This window comes from Centropristis striata, chromosome 14 (genome assembly GCF_030273125.1).
Source record: "Centropristis striata isolate RG_2023a ecotype Rhode Island chromosome 14, C.striata_1.0, whole genome shotgun sequence".
Classification (NCBI taxonomy): Eukaryota; Metazoa; Chordata; class Actinopteri; order Perciformes; family Serranidae; genus Centropristis; species Centropristis striata.
This window is the reverse complement of record NC_081530.1, coordinates 30,126,280-30,147,564: the sequence shown is the minus strand read 5'-3', so window position 1 is coordinate 30,147,564 and position 21,285 is coordinate 30,126,280. Positions and strand designations below refer to the sequence as shown.

The 21,285-nt window shown below is 35.9% G+C and overlaps 2 protein-coding genes across 2 annotated transcripts; one reads left to right on the top strand and one right to left on the bottom strand.

Moving 5' to 3' along the window:
- Positions 1-3,757: 3,757 nt before the first annotated feature.
- On the top strand, positions 3,758-7,250 carry LOC131985351 (recoverin-like). Its single transcript, XM_059350414.1, has 3 exons — positions 3,758-4,138; positions 5,849-5,960; positions 7,119-7,250. Exons 1-3 carry the CDS (start codon positions 3,758-3,760, stop codon positions 7,202-7,204), a joined length of 579 nt encoding a protein of 192 aa, XP_059206397.1. The 3' UTR covers positions 7,205-7,250.
- A 3,504-nt stretch (positions 7,251-10,754) lies between these two features.
- Positions 10,755-20,161, bottom strand: LOC131984551 (class I histocompatibility antigen, F10 alpha chain-like). Its single transcript, XM_059349402.1, has 8 exons — positions 20,018-20,161; positions 17,158-17,424; positions 15,155-15,433; positions 14,472-14,774; positions 13,730-13,834; positions 13,391-13,408; positions 13,141-13,213; positions 10,755-12,756 (listed from the first exon to the last, which is right to left on the bottom strand). Exons 1-7 carry the CDS (start codon positions 20,067-20,069, stop codon positions 13,167-13,169), a joined length of 1,071 nt encoding a protein of 356 aa, XP_059205385.1. The 5' UTR covers positions 20,070-20,161; the 3' UTR covers positions 10,755-12,756; positions 13,141-13,166.
- Between the last annotated feature and the right edge of the window lie 1,124 nt (positions 20,162-21,285).

Below are 21,285 nucleotides of genomic sequence, written 5' to 3'. Positions count from 1 at the left end.
CCTGCGTGTTTTTTGGAGAAGGACTCACTTTTACTTTGTCACTTCACTTGATCAGGTTTATTTTTGCTGCGGATAAAAACCTGCAGGTCCAGCTGCAGCCTGAGATGAGAGTGAAGCTGCAGGCCGGTCAACGAACTCTGAAGAGTTTTAACCAGGGTTGAACCTCCATCTTTACTCTCATCATAAGTCTCAGCATGACTATAGAGAGTAAACTGACAATACTGGCAGTACTGTCAATTGAAATATCAATATAACCATTCAGAATCAGAAATACTTTATTGATCTCCGGCGGGAAACTGCTTTTGTTACAGTTGGTGCTTTATAAGAAATAGAAACAGAGATAAGTAAGTCTGTAAATAAAATACAGACACTGAACATACAGCAACAAGTCAAGTCAAAGTCAAGTGAAAGTTTATTTATAGAGCACATTTAAAAACAACCTCAGTTGACCAAAGTGCTGTACAGTTATTAAAATAGAATAAATCATACACAAATAGGTATAAATAAAAACAATAAAAACAATAAAATACTAAAAACAGTAAAACAATAAAATAAAATAGAATACAACAGTAATAAAAGCTCAATCCAACACAGAGTTAGAGATAAAAAAGACAAATAAAAGGGTAAAAAAAGAAAAAAGAAAAGTATATTAATATATTAAATAAAATAAACACAAATGCAACAGGTCTTAAATTAATAGAAATATGGAGATATAGACAGACATTTGAGATAAATAGAGATATGTACAAATATGTATAATAACAGGAAGCAAAAAAATGTTTATTCTGAAGTTTTATTCACGAAAAGGCGTAAAAACAAAACAAAAAAACAACAACTCTTTGACCATCATGGGACATTAAAAGTCATAAATACACCATGGAATATTGTTGTAATCCAAGATGTGTTGTGTTCTGTATGTGATTTTCTCTTTCTTTTTTTCTTTCTTTCTCTCTCCCTCTCCTTTTTTTATTTTCCTCTTGAAAATTAATAAACACATTTCTAAGAAAAAGTCATAAATACAAAGTATTGTCAATAAGGTTGAATCACTTTTCTTAAATGTAAAATTGACCTGAAAAGTAATTAAAGCTGTCAGCTAAATGTAGCACAAAATAAATCAGAATCAGAATCAGAACTAGAAATACTTTATCGCTCCCAGGGGGGAAATTGCTTTTTGTTACAGTTTTAGCTGAATAAGAAGAGAAAAAGAAGTACTTAACTAAACAAATACAGGTAAAAAGTTAAATGCACTCTACATTAAATTTACAACAATATAAATACAAATGCCAGTCTTACCAGTAAATAAAGATATGGACAAATAGAAATATAAAATGTAGAATAATTTGGAGTAAAATAGAAAAGAGATATGTATAATAGAATCAAATAGAAATATGGATACATAGGTACAAATATATGTATGTATGTATGTATGTAACAACAGTGTAACAAATTGAAAAATTGCACATGATTCATATAGAAATTGCGGATTGCACACATAATTATTATAAATAAAGTTATAAAGCTATAAATAGAATTAGAGTAAAAAGTACAATATTTGCCTCGAAATGTAGTGGAGTAGAAGTATAATGTTACTTTAAATGGAAATACTCAAGTAAAGTACAAGTACCCAAAAATTGTACTTAAGTACTTGAGTAAATGTACTTAATGGAACATTCTCACAATGAGTACTTTTTCTTTTGGTGCTATTAGTGTATTTTGATGCATATACTTATACTTTTACTGGCATAAAGTCTTAAATGCCAGACTTTCTACACTGTGGTGCTGCTTCTTGACTTCAGTGAAATATTTGAGTTTTCCACCATTAGTCATCTGCCATGTGCCTTTTTTTTTGTTTCTGTCTATTTTTTGTCCTGCAGCCTGTTTGTGAAAAACACCTTCCAGATAAGAGCAACTTGGCCACTACATGAAGAAAAAAGGAAAAAAAGGAGAAGCTCTATAAGCTCAGGGGTTCACATGGGTGCCGTGGTGGCTCCGCCTCAGGGTGATCCAGTTTAATTGACTTAACTGAACGAGAGAAGGCTGATTTCCTCGGCTGCTCGCAGACAGATCGTCACTGTTTGTCCTGGACTCCTCAGCTGCTCACACAGGTAGGAAACATCACCATCACCATGATTCAGACACTATGAATGGGCCTCTTGACTTTCTTGGACTATTGGTACTGGTAGTATTTATCTTAAACTAGGTTTAATTATTATTCTCTTTGAGGAAAAACACATTGTTATGATATAAAGCATGAGAAGATAAGATGGAACTTAAAAAACTGTTTAAAAAGTAGCCTATGTTAATCAGGCTACGCTATGTTGTTGTTGTTGTTGTTGTACATTTGTTTGTTCTCCATCCACAGCAATGTACCATGTGGAACATTAGGGTTAGATTTACTTTAAAGTTTTTTTATTTAAAGGGTGAACTTCATCAACACTGGAAGAGTTTATCTGCAGAAAACTAGATAAAAGCAATTCTTAAAATGGATAAACCAATTTTGGAAAATTAAAAAAAAGTTGTGAGATATCTTACAGACACAACTCAACTGCACTTTTATTGATATTCCCTGCAAAACAACAACAACAACAAAAACAACAACAACAACAACAACAAAGAAACATGATTAAGGAAAGCAAATCAAAACTGAGATTTTGAGGTAAAGATGCAATTAAGATTGTTTATCACGGGAAACTGAGTTTATTATTATTTTTCTAATTTCTTCAGAGTTGTAACTTGCCATGTAAAATTACTTATATTGGACTGGTGTGAATTGATTCTGTCACCATGTTACAGTCTCACTTCACTCTCCAGGAGATTAGATTATTTTATCTTATTTTTTCCTGATAGGCCTTATGTGCAATTGTGCTATGATTGTGTTTAGTGTGTAATACGTTAATAAGTTTATTCATAATGTAAGTGTAGTGTTGTCACTTTTGTGTCAGTGGGGATAACAAAGCAGGACACTGCCTGCTTTTTTAAAGTGGCTTTGCACTGGTTTTGGTAGTGACACACAAAATATCTTGAGTTATCCATCTGTATTCATTGGTCTGGAAGCTGACACGAAACGTTTGAAGACCCAGAGTCAAGTACAGGACACTTATTGTCACCTACAGAAGCGATTCAACCTGGAAAGTTGTTGTCTAGTGGTTACAATCAAAGCCTTGCAACACATTTTACCTTCCTGACATTAAAGCTACAAATCTACAGCAAATGAGTTGATTCTGGGTGAGAGGTCTGTAAAGAAAGTCACAAACCTGTTAAAAAAGTTTCGAGGGTCTATATTTTTTGGTGAACCTTTCTGAACCTCCTGGGTCATAGTTGCTTGAGTCTTCAGTGCTGGATTATCAGTGCATTGGCATTTACTTATTACTGATTATTTTCATGTTAAACTGCATCAGGTAAAATCATTTAATGGCTCATAGACAGAAAAGAAAACTGTCTGCAGCACCAATAAACAGGGACTTCAGCCTTGACCTGGGTTAAACCCTGTCCGTGACACCTCTCGCTGGTATTACTAATGGTTGATTGGCTTAATCAGCTTACCAAGCAACTCCTGCTCTTTCCACAGCATATGCCTCTGTGACCACGACCAGGATCAAGAAGGATACTGCAGCCATACCTCAGGAATAGTCTTCTGTTTACTACTTTGACAGAGTAGAGGAGGCAACTCCCTAGGTTGAAGCTGTGTGTCAACTGCCCTACAAGAGCTCAAGGGCCATAAATTCATATCTCGAAAACATCACCAACACCATCAACAATGGGTAACTCCAAGAGCGGCGCTGTGTCCAAGGAGATCCTGGAGGACCTGAAACTCAACACCAAGTTCTCAGAGACTGAGATTGTCCAGTGGTACGAGAACTTCAAGAGGCAGTGTCCAACGGGGCGCATCACGAAAGAGGAGTTTCAGAGCATCTACAGCAAGTTCTTCCCAGAGAGCGACGCCCAAACATACTCCCAGCACGTCTTCCGATCCTTCGACACGAACGACGACGGCACGCTGGACTTCAAGGAGTACATCGTCGCTCTGCACATGACGTCAACAGGGAAGACCACCAGGAAACTGGAGTGGGCCTTCTCGCTGTTCGATGTGGACAAGAACGGATACATCACCAAGTCGGAGGTCAAGGAAATCTGTTCGGTGAGTTTCAGAGAGGGAAGTGAGACAATAGCCTTGCAAACAACTTTTTTTCCCCAGATGTAGACGCCAGAAGGAACAGTTGAGTGCTTTGATTAAATTATAAAAAACGTTTAGTTGATATAAGTCTACCCCGTACTGTGTCTGTTAGAGGCTTATAAACAAAGGTCTTTGTTTGCCAACCTCAACAGTGGTTTAACTTAATTTGTTGGGTTGTGTTTCTCGTTAAATGATGGGTGGAAGATAGTAAAAGTCAATAAAGGGAAGGTAATTTGCTTAAAAGTGAAGAAAAACTTATCGACACATGTTCGGATCACCGCCATGTGATCATCTGAAAAAAATAATGTTTCTTAATTTGGATGTGCATCTCTTTTCAAGTGTTCAGTTTCTATTTTTTCCACTTCTCATCACATCTCCATTAGCACCCACTCACTTAATAATAGCTCCAATTTACGTGTCACCAAATTTACCTGCAGCCTCTCATGGCAAGGCCACGTTTTTTTTAAACATGAGATTAGACTTGATTGATTGATTGATGCTGATAAACAGTTTAGGATTAATCAAGGGCTAAGCCTACAGAGAGCTTTTGGAGTGAGGAAGAAGGACAAATATATATATATATATATATATATATATATATATATATATATATATATATATATATACATATATATATATATATATATACACATATATATATATATATACTAACTAAAAATAAATAACAGAACATTTTGGGATCAATAGAAATGTAACAGTTAATTATGAAATTAATAAAAGGTAACCCATGTAAGGACTCGGTAATAAACTTATCACATTTTGTGTAAACTATGGAAACCACTTGTTTCAACAATGTGCATTAGCAGAAACAAATACAAGTATAAACAACAGTATTGTCTGCATACAGGATGATTTGGGACTTTTTTGGGCTGCAACTTTTGATGGCTTTTAGATAAAATGCGACAATACTTAAGACACTAAATTATACAATTTATTACCTCAAATATCTGTATGTTTCATCTTAAAACTTTAGCAAACATTTCAACTTCAAATAATGTTCTTCCCTGAATTTTTTTAGACAGAAAATGGCTGTACATAACACTGTTTTTTCATCTTTTTTTATATGTATTTCTTTATTTTTCTTTTGCAAAAACAACCAGAGAAGATGATGTGGGGTTCACGGTAAAATATGATGAAAAAATATTGTTTAATAAGTTCTAACTTCTAATGCTAAATTCTTTGGCAGTACATCTAAATGAGACATTTTTCCAACCTGGTCATTTTTCAGTAATATTTCCGTTAAGACCTGTAATTGCAGTGAAATGGGAGCTAGTAGTTTCTTTTCACTTCTCACTTTCACTTTTTACACTGCTGCCAATCTGACATAGTTTTTTTTCTTGGTTGAAATGTGAAATCATTCACATTAATATTCATCCAATTTGTGTTCTAACAAATCAATATAATTCAGCGTTAAAAAGGTATAAAAGTGACAACTAATCTTTACTCACTAAGACTAGAGATCATATAACCAAAGCGCTTGTTGGTTCATCTCTGGCACCACAGCAGTTTGTTGCCATTTTTGTCAAAAATGGTTGAGCTTCAAAGAGGATTTAGGGTGTATAAAAATAAAATGAATTGGAAAAATGGTCAGTATTTAAAATTGAATGCTTCATTAATGACTCGTATGTGTCTTCCATTTTTTTCCCACAACAGGCAATTTTCAAGCTGATTCCTAAGGATGAGTTGTCTATTCTGGCTGAAGATGAAAACACAGCTGAGAAGAGGGCAGATAAACTCTGGAAGTTCTTTGACAAGGGCGACAATGGTGAGACACAACAGTGTGAACGGAGACAAACAAATACAATCTGTCCAGTCACTAAAAATAAAAATAGTATATTACTGCAAACCACAAATTGGTTGATAGGTTTCGGGTCCCTTTAGCTTTGGCATGTGCTATTGACAGCAGTGTATGACCAGCACCACAGTCAGGAGGTCGGGATGGTTGGATGGTTCAACAGACGACACATTTACACCCAGAAAACTGGTGTTCGGGTTTTGTTTGTGTCTTGTTTGAAACCTAAATTCAATTTTACTTACTTCTACTTTAATACTCAAAGTTACTTTCCTTAAGTTTAACAACAACAACCCTAAAATTAACTTCTCTATGTAAATATGTCATGCTCTACGTAACCTCAGCCAATGCGTCCAATAGTGTTTTTCAAATCATTATTGAAACTTCATCAAGTAGTTACATGGATTTTTTCCTTACCTTAACCAAGTAGTTTTAGTGCCTAAACATAACCAAGTAGTTCTACTTTGTTTCCAAGCAGTAAGCTCCAGGCCTGAAAAGTGAAGTCTGTAATTCCTTGGCTGGCTCTGTAAGCGAGTCAATGCACATTGACTCCCATATTAAAATGCCCAACGTTAACGTATAAATTAACGTTTACAGCCTGGTTCAAAAAGTGGTTTTGGTCTCTATAGCTAATTTCCCCAACCAAGACAAATATGAGGGGGGTGAATTTTGAAATAACTTATATAAATTATAATGCTTCATTTTGGCTCTTTAGAAACCAAAGGGTGAAATCACGGACACAATATGATACTCTAAATTTTATACAGTCAATGGTTAGTTTTGTTTGTCCCCCAAAGCTTTATAACCACAAAGAGAGAAACTCAGAATCATTTTTTATTGGTTAAAAATGTTCAGATTTAATGTATCAAAAAGAGATTCAGCATTTTTGTGGGTTGCAGAAATGTACAATGTCAACATTTATGCTGGAGACTGGATTGTTTGTCAATCACTGATGTTTTAATTTCTTCCTGAAAAAGCTTTGTTTTCTCAGCTTAAATGAATGAAAATAAAATAATTGGGTGCTTAGGACCAGTTCTTCTTCCAATCAGTGTTCTCCAGTCTTTTTCTACCTTGGTACTTTTCTAAAAGTCTTACATTTTATAATTTTTCTTCTTTCTCTTCTCCCTCCAGAACGAGTGGCAGAAGGCGAGTTTATCCAGGGAGTGTTGGACAATGATGAAGCCCTCCGTTTGATTCAGTATACGCCTGCAAAGTAACTCTGTATCTCTCTCTCCGTTCCGTTGTTTCCACTCTTTCTTACCCTCACCTGAACGCACCTTCACAAAACGTGAACACACAGCACGTGTGACGACAACCGCCCCCAATCTCTCAAAGTTAAATAAAGATGCAGATTGTCCTCCAGGGTTTTTACAACTTTTCAGTTCAGTACAAACAAATACATGTTAAACCTGTAGTGCAGAACTTTTTGTCTCTCCCTTCTGAGACAGTAATTACACAAACTCTGTCTGATAAAGTACGCCTGCAGGTGAGCTCGCTGCCTCTCTGTGCTCAGGCAATTTTCTATCAGATGCTGCACAAGTATTTGACAAATACCAACTGATTCAAATGCAGTAAGTAAGTTCTGGTATACTGAAAAATACAAAGCTTTACCTGTTAGTGATCGGCTTATTCAGCAATCATAACAGGCATTCATTTACATGTAAAAGTCCCGCACTCCAGCTTTAAAAACTTCCAGCTCAATATTGTCTGTCTGCCATGAAGTACAAAGTAAGTTCCCCATATTTATATGTAACTTAATTGACACTTTCCCACGACTAAATAAAATGTGCATATTCTTGTTTTGCTAAGTTTAGCCTCTTCATTGAAATAGATAAAGCACATAGTGTACAGTATGTCTAAAAACTGTCACTGTTTAGTTTACAATTCCTTCGAGAAATGTAATAATGAAGGCGTGTTTTAGCAACTCAAGCACACGCATAAGATAACACGTCACGTGCTTTAGTATCATTACCATGAAATATGTTGTTTTTTTCAGCCAATGCTGGTCTCTGTAGTCTCATTTTACCCTGGGATGTTTTGTTTGTTTTTTTAAACCCCGACCAACATGTAAGTGCAGCGAGGTACCTGTGATTTTGTGTCTTTTACAGTCTTCATTTCATCCCTGTGGCACAATCGTACATGTTTGATGTTCTAGTTGAGTGGTGCACTTTGGAGAATAGGTTTGTTCATGTAAAAAAAATACATGTAAAACTAAATGTTGGTCCTGGATTTCCCTTTACAATAAATTCAATAAATCAAAAACAATGAAATTGTAATAAAACTTAAGCTGTCGGTTGTCTTTCTTCTTCAGTTTATAGTTAATAAAATTGGGGATGAGGAGAAACAGTAACAGTAGAAGTAAAACTGGGGGAAAAGAATCACAGGAAACTGCAAAGGCTATATGCAAACATAAGGAATTCAGTTCAATATAAAGAGATAAAAAGGCCGTCTGACCACACACTACATGTAATGTTGCAAGAGAAAACACGCTGCAGGCCCACAGGCTCTGATAAGGAAGGCAGCAGCTCTCTTCAGCTCTTTTTATACTCCTAATGAGTTAATCAGACAGAGCTGAGGAGCAGGGAGGAGACGGGGAGGCAGCTCCTGGAGAGGATAATGTGAGAAAACACAGGAAAAATGTGTCAATGGTTTAGAACAAGAGTGTACAGCTGTTAGCAGCTCTGTGTGGCTCTACTTTAAGTGGTAATTTATACTTAAAAATGTTTTTTGAGCTGTAAATTAAATCATGTAAGTGTACTATGATGAAACGCATCAATGTTGGTGTTAATATTGTTACAATTCCAATGTTAGCAGAAGATTTGTTAAGTTTGTTAGCCCATAAGTATGGAAAAGTAGGGGCTGCTCCACCTGCTGGCAGGCCAGTAGGTCGTTATCAGTGTTGTTGTTTAGCGGCGCCCTCTACTGGCCTTTGTAATTATGAAGCAGAAGTGATGTCACGGAGTAAGAGAACGAAGGAGGAAGTAAAGGAAACAAAGCATAAAGCACAAAAAGTTACTCCGAAGGTGGTTTGGTCAAATGAAAACCAGGACTTTCACCCAGGACAAATTGAATTACTTCTGCTCCAGTTTCCACACAACTTCCATCTGTTTAGGAGCTCTGGAAGTGATTGAAGTCAACCGGGGAAGAGTGGCGGCACAATCACAAGTTGTAGGAGGACGACGATAGGAGGGAGGCCTGCATATGGGATATGTGCTTGGACTGGGTTAATAAGGCAACCGATATAAGATCATCGGTTAACTTTTCCTTGATCTGATCCTTTAGCCAAACATGAGTTTCCTACATTACATTTCTCACACACAGCCATGTTTTTGAGACGCTGAGTTTCTAGTTGTAAGGCTGTCAAACATAGACAGCTGGGAGCTGAACCGTGTTGTTACAAAAAGAAGTTAAAACACCATGTCCAAAGCGACTGTGCCCATATTATGTAAAAAAAAAAAAAAAAGTGTCAAAACCATTTAAAAGTGTTAATAAAGGAGGGTAAAAACGGCGTAAAAAGTAACTTTCTGGGAGAGCTAGTGTTGGAGGCGCACAGATGCTGACGCATTTATTTTACTTTAAACTGTCGGTTTTGTGGTGTAGTCAGAGGGAAACTGCAGCCTTTTAACTAGACAAAATCACTTTGTTTCAGCTTGAATGGGTTGATAATGACCTTCTGGTTAATATTGAGATCATAGTATTTATATTATTATTATTATTATTATAGATCTGGCTGACCAAACCTCTTTCTGCTCTCTGCTGATCAATACCTGAGTTGATCACTACTTATTTACCTTTCCAGAGAAGTCAGCAGTGTGACAGCGCCCCCTGTGGACCAATAATATATCTGCCTTTGAACTGCTCGGGAAACCACCTGAGGAGTCACCTGACTCTCTGTTGGTGTCAGTTTGACAAAACATCATGATGATCCATGACTCTGGTTATATGTATTTATCAAAGTAAGAACAATAGAATAAATTAGAATCAAATATGAATGTATTAAGTGTCAATAAAGAGCCTCACTGCTCCATGAAACCTAAAAATACCTTTAACAAAGCTGAATCCAGGAAAACAAACAAACTGTGAACCTCCAACAAACAACAAATAAATAAATCTTAACTGTTGTCTATTTCAGGAGCACAATACTCATAATATAAACTCTGGTCATTACAAGTTGTAGTTAAATGGAGGCTGTGACACTCTAAACAGTAATGTTCTCAATAACCCAAACACTATTTTGGCCATTTTTCAGCTTTATTTGATAGTGAGAGGGATACAGAGTTAAAGGGGAAAAGGCTCTGAGCTGGATTCAAACTAATAAATAGGAGCCATAAAAAGAAGCTTGAATTAGGAATTAAATTAATTAACTTCAGCATTTAATAAAAAGTCACATTTTGAAAACAAGTCAAAATCTGACACGTTTTTTTTGCAATCTGATTAAAAGCCTCAACTCAAAACTCAAAGTCTGAAATCAAAATACTTAAAGAGAAAATCATTCTTTCTGGGTCTCTTACCAAGGATGAGAGAAAGAAAAACGTGTCAAACAAAAACATCAGTAATGTTTTACTGTCATTTAAAATACCAATTCCCTCCTCAGCTGTCTAAAGAATCACAGGTTTTCCCAAATAATTTTGTTCTTCCTGCTCTGTAGTTTAAAATGGACAGGTCAGAGCCACAGTAACAGTAGTACAAACTCAAGCAGTACTCATATAATTATAGTTACAGTATCAGATGTTTAAGCATGTATGTGTAATCACAAAGACAAGGACATTAGTTATATTGGGAACTTTATTGAAAAGCAAAAGTACAAAAGAAATGAAATAGCACAGAAGCTTCATTTAACATTCATCTACTTCACCCAACACAAGAAGAGCTTGGCTCTAAATTTCTTCAGTTAACATATCGATATAAGTGATTAAATGTCCCTTGTCCCAAAATACTCATTAAATATTCAAAATATTTCTATAACTGTATTGAGAAGCTTTGAACAACCTGCAACCATTTTAGAATCTCAGCTCAAAATAAAATATTTCAAAACGCATCAAAACAATGAAAAACAGCAACATAAGCTTCTGATGATTCATTCAGAAAAACCTCAACAACATAAATTATCTTTTCCTTTGGCCTGACTTGAACCAAACAGAATCTTAAAATCAAACCAGTTTAAAGAAGAAATATATACACACAAACTATTTACACAACTGGAAAATAAAAGTGCTGTCTGCTGCTGATATTTTGTGTATGTTTGCATACACATTGTATATGTAATTCCATGTTGTGATATATTATTTGCCACAGTAATGCAAAGATCCATCCATTTCCTCAGCGGTTGGTGGTGCTGAGAGCACACACTGGGAGAGGTGGAGTCCAGTTTATCACCAGAAGAAACACACAGACATTCACACTGACAGCTACGGGAAGTTTCAGGAGCAGTGGCGGACTCAGACTGTTAGAAGGGCAGGGGCGAAAAAATAAAAAGGAACATTCTGCACAACATGGGGCCCCACCAGCGTGCAAAAAGCTATGAAGCATCATGTATGATGAAATATTAGCATTAAGTTAAAAGGAGATCCAGATCAAAGTAATTAATGATATGGTACTGACAATTAAAACCATCGAACCGAACCATCTAGGGGGGTCCGGGGGCAAAGAAAATTTGTACATTTTTAAGTAAAATGCATCTACTTTGTGCACTTTGAGAGCTAAATGAGGGCAAACATCTCACATAACATTTTTCACAGTTGGGTGATACCGTAATATAGAATCTCTAGAGGGCACCTCATCATAATTTATTGTATGAAGGGGCACCCTAGGGGGCAATCAATACTTTTTTTTCATGTGTTAAGGGCAGCCAATAAGGCACTTTGTCTCATTTTCACCATCTAGAGGGCACTTTAGCAACACTTTTTCAACCAGGGAGGCACCAAACAGGAAGAAGGGCACTAGAAGGGCACTCATTAAGGCACATTATCAAATTTTCTTGCGCTAGAGGGCACATCATCATTATTTATTATATGAAGGGGCACCCTCGAGGACACCAAATAATTAGGCACTTCCTCTCGTATTCCCCATCTAGAGGGCACTTTCGTGCGCTTTTTCAGCCCTGAGCCCACCACTGTTCAGGAGTCTAATGAGCAGAGAATATTTTGGGATGTTTCTGATTCATTTGCAGCATTGTCCCCCATGATCAAATACAACCAAAGAACCAAAGAACGGCTGAATCAATATAAACAGTAAAGAAAACTTTCAACTGGTTAATAAATCTCTTTATCTCAAGGTTTATATTATCCTATTGCCAGAACCAAGAAGTGAGTATAATAATATGAGAATGCACATAAATTAGCAGAAGAATCATACTATTAATGTGTTTTTTTTTTTTAGATGAGCACACAAACCTTTACTATGTATGTATGAAGAGTGTTGTGATGCTTTCATAATTTTACACATCATGTTTTACTTCTCTCCAAAAATAAACCTCCTCAATTTGATTTACAATCACTTAAGCAGAAATTATATCAGAATAAACGCCACATTTTCAAACCTAATGATCCAAATAATAAAATCTCCATTCATGTTTGATAATATTTGTAAAATATTTGTTTGTTTGTTTGTTTGTTATTACAGTTTGTTTTCTTTGTATTCCAATCAATAAAAATCTACAACTAGATTTCCCAACCCTGATTCTATCAGTTTGATATAATATAATAATGTGTTTGTGGAGGAGAATGTGGAGGCAGCGCTCCTTGATCCAGTGTAATGTTTATCCATAAACCTAAAGAGACAAAAAGATAAGATTATTAATAATATATAAAATATCCATTTAAGTGTTAACATTTTATATTATATTTAGCAATATACCAACAAAACTTTTCAAGTACAATAATTTATTTTAATTTGGTTAAACACCATTTTAATGAATTAGTGTTAATATTTGAGTTTAATATTCCAGCTGATCTGAGCTGCTGATGTGAAGGTTTCTGAAAGCCTCTGTGTGCTTTTCTCCTAATTAAATCACTTCAGTTCAACTGTTTCATCTTTGTTGGTTACAGAAGTTTAACAGTGGATAAAGAAATAATCACATGTGGTGATTTTCTTAGTTTAAGGCAGCTTTGTTTAACAACTGGTGTGAAAAGTTCACGTCCCAGCAGCAACTCACTGTGTGCAGGGTGGTGTGTTTGTCATTTATGTTCCTGGATTGAGTTCCTCCAAGACCTCCTTGTTGCTGACAGCTGTAAGGTCAGAAACACATTGTTAAACACGGTATCAGTTCAGAGCAGTGGGCCAACAAACACTGCAGGAAAAAGTCCTGAATAAGTTCTTCAGCACAAAATCCAGAAAGCATTTTTTTTTATCTGCAGAGTGAATGTAAGGTCAGAGAAATCAGAATAAAAACAAGTTTTACTTACGAGATGGAGGGCGTTTGTCTGAAACAAAAAGACAAATTATTGATGTTGTTAAAGTTGAAAATGACACTTTGTCACATTCTTTCCACTGATAATTCCCCTTTGACTTAAACTAAATAAGTAAATCCTGTTTACCTTTTGTTTTACATTATTTCTTTTCCAATGTGCCCTCCCTTATAACATCATGCTATAGTTATATTATAACCAAACTGTGGCTCTGAGCCTCACAGCACTCAGCTGTTGTTAAAAACAGATTTTGATGTGCTGGAGAGTCTAATTTGCTGCACTTTCTAAACTAAAAACATGAAAAGAAGAGACAAAGCTTCTTTACTGATGTCTCACCATTCTTCTTTTTATAAATGATGAATCCAATCACAGCGAGGACGAGGACGAGAGCAAGAACAACGACTGCAGCGATGATGATGGCGGTCATGTCAGTGGGCTTCTCTGTGGAGCAGAAAACAACAAGAAATAGTCACAACGTGAACAGATGAAGCAGGTCAGAAGAGAAGAACCTCAGTTTGTCCACCAGAACACAATCCTGTAGACATTGTTTACATTGTTACATTGTGATAGATACATTCTTTCATCAATTTATCTAATTATTCCATTATTCAGCCTCTAAAACTGGCGAGTAGTTCAGTCAATACAGTGATTATTATATATTATTCTCTCTGAACTGAGATTAAAAATCAAAACGGTTACACAAATTGGTAGAATTATTTTTTTAAATTATGATTTAAAAACAAAAAATAACTTAAAAAGGGGATAAAGATATTGGAAATCTAAAATTAAATTTAAAAAACAATAAAATTGTTTTTTGTTTGTAGTATTTTATATTAACCAGAACATTGGACGGGCAACACAAAACAAACCCAGAAGTGGGTAAATGTGTTGGTTTAATACTTAAAGCAGGAGAGAGATTCAAGATTAACTTTACTGTCATTCATATTATTCACAGGACAAGTGAACAGCAGAAGCATTTCTGATCTAAGTCTTAAAATTATACATAAAAAAACTTGATTCAAGAAACTGGAAACAAAACAATATGAGGAAAGAGTTAAAAGACAGATAGAAGTCTCACCTCTGTTGGTCCTGATCTTTACTTCTTCCAGTCTGGTGAAGATGTGCTCCTTCACACCAACCAGCTGAAACACACACTCGTACCTGGTCCAGTCTTCAGGTTTGACTGATGAGAGGTCCAGGTCAACACTCATCTGGAAGGATCCATCGTGGTTGGGGAGGATCTCTCCGAGCTCCACGTCCTCATGAAGCTCCTCTCCATCTTTCCTCCAGAACATCATGGCTCCGTCAGGGTAGAAACCTGTAGCGTGGCAGCTGACTGGAGAGGAGGGAGTCTTCTGGAGGAGAGACACTGAGGGAAGGTCTGCAGAGAGGAGAGAGACACAGTTTATAGGGTCTTTATTACTATCACTACCTTAATACACTATAGATACAGTATCTATACAATGTGAATATGTCTCATTAATTGATAAAAGAAGAGAGACAGAAGGAAAAAGACAGATGAAGAGAGGTGAGACGGACTAAAAAGTGCAGTGGACAGTGAGTGTGAGAAAGACGAGTGGGGATAAATGTGATGAGTCAGAGAAATAAAGAGACCAGAGAGAAAAAGAAACGTGTTTAAACTGAGACAGATTCAGCCTCTGTATGGTTTATATTTATTGTAATGTTACTTATGGTTGGAAACACAGAAGGCATATTAACATTGTTGTGTTCATTAAACTACATCAGGTCATGTGACTCTACCTTTTCTCAGCAGAGAGCTCCTCCCGAAGTTCACGTACTTCTTCAGCCACTCAGGACAATTCTGGGTGAGGTAGTGCTTTCTCTGAGCCATAAAAGCTTTGTCATTATTCCAACTGTGTTTGGTGGGGAGAGCCTGTTGTTTTGGAGCGACCCATGTCTCTGTCTCCAGGTCATATGATATGAAGTCTTCTCCATCAAAAGCGTACTGATTGAAACCTTTGACCTCACCAGTCTCATCATCCCATTCACAGCCATACATCTTCTGGACCATGTGGACACCTGAGAGACAGAGAGACAGAGACACTGCAGTAAACCAGAGTGAGATCACAGCCCAGTCATCTATTACCAGCTGATATCACATCTTTACCACAGAGACACACTGATCCACAGACACTAAGACACAGAATCTACACCTCCTGCTGTTACTGTCTCCATGACAACCACTTACAGCCAGTCATCATGTGGACAGTGTGGACGTCTCAGAGAGAGACAGAGAGGCAGAGACTGCTGGGAAACAGAGGGACATCCTAACACACTTCATATCCTCTTTTCTTTAACCACAGAGACACACTGTCTCCACGGAGACCAGCAGTTTGTCTCCACTGTTGAAGGTGGTGTGGCTTCATGTGAGCTGCAGGAACAGACACACACACTGAGGTGGAGTCCTGATTATCAGACTCAGATTAAACCTGAACCTGGACTGAACGTTACAGCCACTGAGACCCTGCAGCCAGTGGATCAGTCCAACAAAGTCCTCTTCCTGAGAGAAACTACACACTAGACTGTTTCTGTTTAATAAAAGACTTAAATCATTATTTGATTATCAAAATTTGTGTCAATTAATTTTCTTTCAATCAACTAATCAATTAATTGAGTGATTGTTTCATCACCATGGATGTTATTTATGGAACAGACCCACCATGGTCAAGTAAAGTTAATCTGATCTAATCTCATCTGTAGTTCTACTAGATATTTGTGGCTTAAATTAATTACTGTTGTCATTGATTACGTAACAACTATTTTTCAATTAATCAATGATAGTTTACACTGTAACATGTCAAAAAATTGTGAAAAATGTCCATTAAAAGTCCCCTGAGTAAAGGGAGAAATCTTCTAATTTCTTTTTTTATCTGACCAACACTGAACAGTTTTCAATATAAAATTACATAAAACAGTAGATCATTCTCATATTTGAGGAACTGGAACTAGAAAATGTTTGATATTTTTGCTGAATAAAAGACTTCAATGATTATTTGATTATCAAAATCTGTTTCACTTAAGTTTCTGTTGACCACCAAAACGATTCATAGACTAACTGTTTCAGCACTATATACATATATTATAGCCTACACACACTGTGGTGAAGTAAAATAATCAAATATAATGTGTACTTCTACAGTATATAAAGGTATATTATGGGATGGACACACTGTGTATCAGTAGGTAGAGTGGAGCTGTTAAACTCTTTAAACCTCTGATCTGAATGAGACGTTCACTATGTCGTCCTGTCAGCAGCTTTATTAAAACAAACCGCTCCTCCTCTCATATGAGGACCCATCAGAAGCAGCCTGTGTCCCCTTTACAGTCCCGGCTCCACACTTTGAGAAACCAGGCAGTAATGTTCCTCTATCAGCTGTGTGTTGTTAAAGTGTTGTGATCAACAGGTTCCTGCAGTAGAGTTATTATGGAGCGACTCACTGTGGGCAGTTCAGTCGAGTTATTCTGATCTAATCTAGTGGAGATAAAGTGTTAATAATCTCTGCTGGTTATTATGGGATGGACACAAACACTGTATCCATGTAGTACAGCAGCATTCACTAGTCTCACTGTCTGACTGGGCTTCAGTCAAGAAAAGCTCTCAAACACTTTCATCTTAGAATGGTGTGTGTGTGTGTGTGTGTGTGTGTGTGTAACATCTGTGTACTAAAATACAAGATGAAAAATAAAAATATACAACACAATAAACAACAATTTCATCAGTAAAAAGTGAAACATAAACAAACCTCCAGTTTGGTTGAAGCGCTGCTTTGCAATTTCAATGTTGACTTTGAAGGTCTGCTGGGCACCAAATCGTCCCTCAGTGTTCCTCTGCCAGTACTGAGGATCACCTTGTGTGGCTTCGATCATCCAGTCCTGTTTGGGTACGTTTTTCCTGCTGTTACTGTCATAGTGATCTATCGCAATCTCATCAACATAACCAACAGACACAAACTCTGGGAAGTTTGGGACTTGAGACGATCCAGTGTAGAAATACTGCAGAGAGTGAGTCACTGGAAGAGAAAAGAAGTCATCATTTCAGTTTTTATATCACAGTTTTATAAATAACTTAACAATCTTCTTTTCCTGTAAACAGAATAAAAAATGACAATACATTTGGGACATCCTAATAATCTGTTTCACGCGATAATAAATACAAAAATACATTCATAGATTTTTCATATTTTAATATTTCTGATTGTTTTATACTGAAAACGGTATTAATTAATACTGAAATAAAATATTAAACGAGTCACATATTTAGGTCATGCAGTTGTGTACTTGACTCTCATTGACTGAAAAAAATATTCTAAAAACAAGATAAATTATTAATTTAATGCAGGACAAAAATGTTTAGTTTCCAGTCAGTGGATCATTTATTCTTCAGGATGCATCATTAGAAGTTTACGCTCCTCATTATTGAATTAATTTGAAATCTAAGGTCACAAACATCTGACCAAAATATAAATGCAGCAATTTCCTTTTCTATAGTTGACAAATTATACTTATTTTTCTATATTTTATTATTTAAAATGGCTTACGATCTCCATTTCATACTATAGATTGTGACCAATTACAACTTGTGTTTCTTCTTCTGAGGTTTTGAAAAACTAATTTGAAGCTAAACGTCACAACACTTCTCCTTATATAGTTTACAAGAGTTTGTTTTGCTTTTCTCTATTATTGTTTTATTTTTTATATTCAAGTAATAACTGATTTCATGTTTGTGGTGCTGTCAGAGGGTTTGTGGATTTTCCAAAGTTTGAATATAACGTTATTTAAAAACCAACAAGAAAAATAAATATCTGACCCGTGGCACCCCTCACTTTTATATTTCTTTATTTATGTAAACTGAATAATTATATTTAGGTTTCACTCTCAGTATCAAGTTGATAACCAAAATGTTGTGTAAGACCAAATGTTCTGTATTTAATGACAATCCCCGAAAACTCTATATTTAATAAAGTTTTAATAAAAAAGATGTTTATCTGTCATGTCGTCATTCTGTACAGTTTTAGTTTAGTATCAGTTATAAACTGGTTTAATATCTAAATTCCCTCCATCATGAAGTGATCATTATTTGCTCTTAGTCCTGATACTAGAAGTCTTATTTATTTAGATTAGATTATTTTAAAGTTTGAACAGAGTAAACTTTCTACAGTTTTCTATGAGTTTTGCTGATCATCTATTTAAGAATCCTCCACTGTCCTCTGTTGTCTGGATGCATGTAGATCAGATTTCTGTGTTTAGATGAACTTTAAAAAATCTGCACTGGTAAACGTTTAAAAAGAGCCTCAAATTGAGTTAGTTCATCTCTATATTTTACACATATTTATCTGCAATAAGCTGATATCATAAAATAATATCCATGGCGGATTTATTGGTCTAGCTCTACTAAACAGTTTGACGTACGACATTAAAGCAGATGTGTCTTTCAGTCCATGAATTTAAACTGTGGAATTATTTAGGGAACGGCTTAAAATATGTATATTTTTTAAAATATAATGCACATTAAGAAAATATATGAAGGACAAATAATATCACAATATGAATTTAATAACTATGTTTAGTAGGCTGTTAGTTAATATTAATATTGTTCACTAATGCGTGTAAACAGAATTACTTAGACTGTAACATGACATATTTATATTGTACCAACAAAGCAGGAAGTTGTTTGGCTTCAGCAGGAAAACAAAGATATCAACTGACATGCTGGATAAAAAATTAATTAAAATAAAATAAAAACCTACAATATTTTTCTCTGCATAAGTATGCATATACTTTTATATTCAGCTTGTTCTGAGTTCAGATAGAGTGTTTTTCTTATCATACAGTATTAGGTCTTTGGACACATGGGACTCCTGTATTTCCCTGAATTATAATGGACTCTAGTGCTAAAACAGCAGTCCATGTCCCAAAAAGACTAGATATAGAGAGATAAGAAAAACTAAGTGTTCAGCTAAACGGGTTGACCCAACATGACGTCACATTTATGTTGAGGGAAGTCCCGAGAAGACTCCAACAGGAAATTAAACATTTCAGACGGAATAATAGCGACACACTTTATAATATAAACTGTCGTGAACAACTTATATCTTGAATAAGAGAACTAAATATAGTTATGGACAAGAACCGTTTAGTTTAAAAGTCTTTCTTCATGTTGCTGTTTATTTATTTGTCTAAATGTGGGCTGGACTGTTGCTGCAAAGTCATGCTGCCATTTTAACATTAACATGGATCAGACCGTATCGGTCTTAATGGTCCTGATAGTATAAAATAATGAGCCGAATAAAAGATATAAAAGTTAAGGAAAACACACTTCTGCCCTTTTCAGGATTACAGTATTGACTATCCCTCTTTACAAAAGTTCAACAGGAACCGAGAAATCTTTTTATAGGATCATTCAATGAGGTGAACAGACAGGATTTACTGACGTCAACTTTAACATGATGGTTTGTTATTTATTCATATTTATATAATATACACAGAAGTCCAGGAAATAAACATTAAAGACAATCGTAAAACGCTGAACTCATAAATACAGTATAGAAAGACATTAAGCATTTTTTTCTTTTACAATAAAGCAACAAAACAATGTTAACTCACTTGCCGCAGCGCCATGCAGGGCTGTTACCAGGACAACCAGAGCAGCCAACATCTTCACTGTGACCGTCTGAAGATTCAGCAGAGTGAAGCTTTGTGTGTTTGTCTGAAGAGAGAAACACAAATCGTCCTTCAACCTCGAGAATCAGGGTTGAAATGAGGCTAAAACACGAGACTGTATGAATAAAACATGAGGGGGCGCTGACACAAACCTTCATCTGAGCCAATGGGAATTTATTCTGAGCATGACGTCACTTGTATCTCGCTAAAACAGACCGAGACAGGTTTTGAACGCAAAGTGCTTCAGTAGTGTCTTGTTGTTCTTTTGTTCTGTATGGCTGCCCTGGGATTAAAAACAGTCCTGATCTAAATATCAACAACAAACAACAAATCCAAGTTTGGTTTAATGTATGTTAGTGTTATCTGTCCTACAGAATAAATGCTCCTAAGGTGATTTGAAGCTGTGGACGCTGAAAACTGCTCAAACAACAGAAATTGAACACCTCTGTTGATGTTTGAACACATGATCCTGCTTTTCATTTTGCTTTGTCTCTTCATATAGCTTCTCTGTTTCTACCCTCTCTTACTGCTGTTGAAGCACTTTATAAAAAAGTTATTGAATTGGGTTTAATAAGAATAATTCAAACACGAGGTGGCGCTTCATCTGAGCCAATGGGAATTTATTCTGAGCATGACGTCACTTGTATCTCGCTAAAACAGACTCAGACAGGTTATGAACTGAAAGTGAAAGTTTATGATGTTACTTCAGCCTGTAAGAGGAAGGGGAGACATGCGGGGCTTGGCTTTTATTTCTCAACTTTGTCCACATATGAAAGGAGTTTTATACTTTCTGCTGCTCACATCTTGTAAAAATGTTTTGCAGACTAATGAAATGTGAAGAAATGTTGTGGCAGGTCAGAGGTCACTGTCAGCTACAGATCAGACACTCTGCAGTTTGTGGGGATTCAGTAGTGTCTTATTGTTCTTTTGTTCTGTATGGCTGCCCTGGGATTTAAAACAGTCCTGATCAAAATATCCACAACAAACAACAAATCCAAGTTTGGTTTGTTATCTGTCCTACAGAATAAATGCTGCTGAGCTGATTTGAAGCTGAGGACGCTGAAAACTGCTCAAACAACAGAAATTGAACACCTCTGTTGATGTTTGAACACACGATCCTACTTTTCATATAGCTTCTCTGTTTCCACCATCTCTTATTGCTGTTGAAGCACTTTATAAAAAGTTATAGAACTGGTTTAATAAGAAACTTA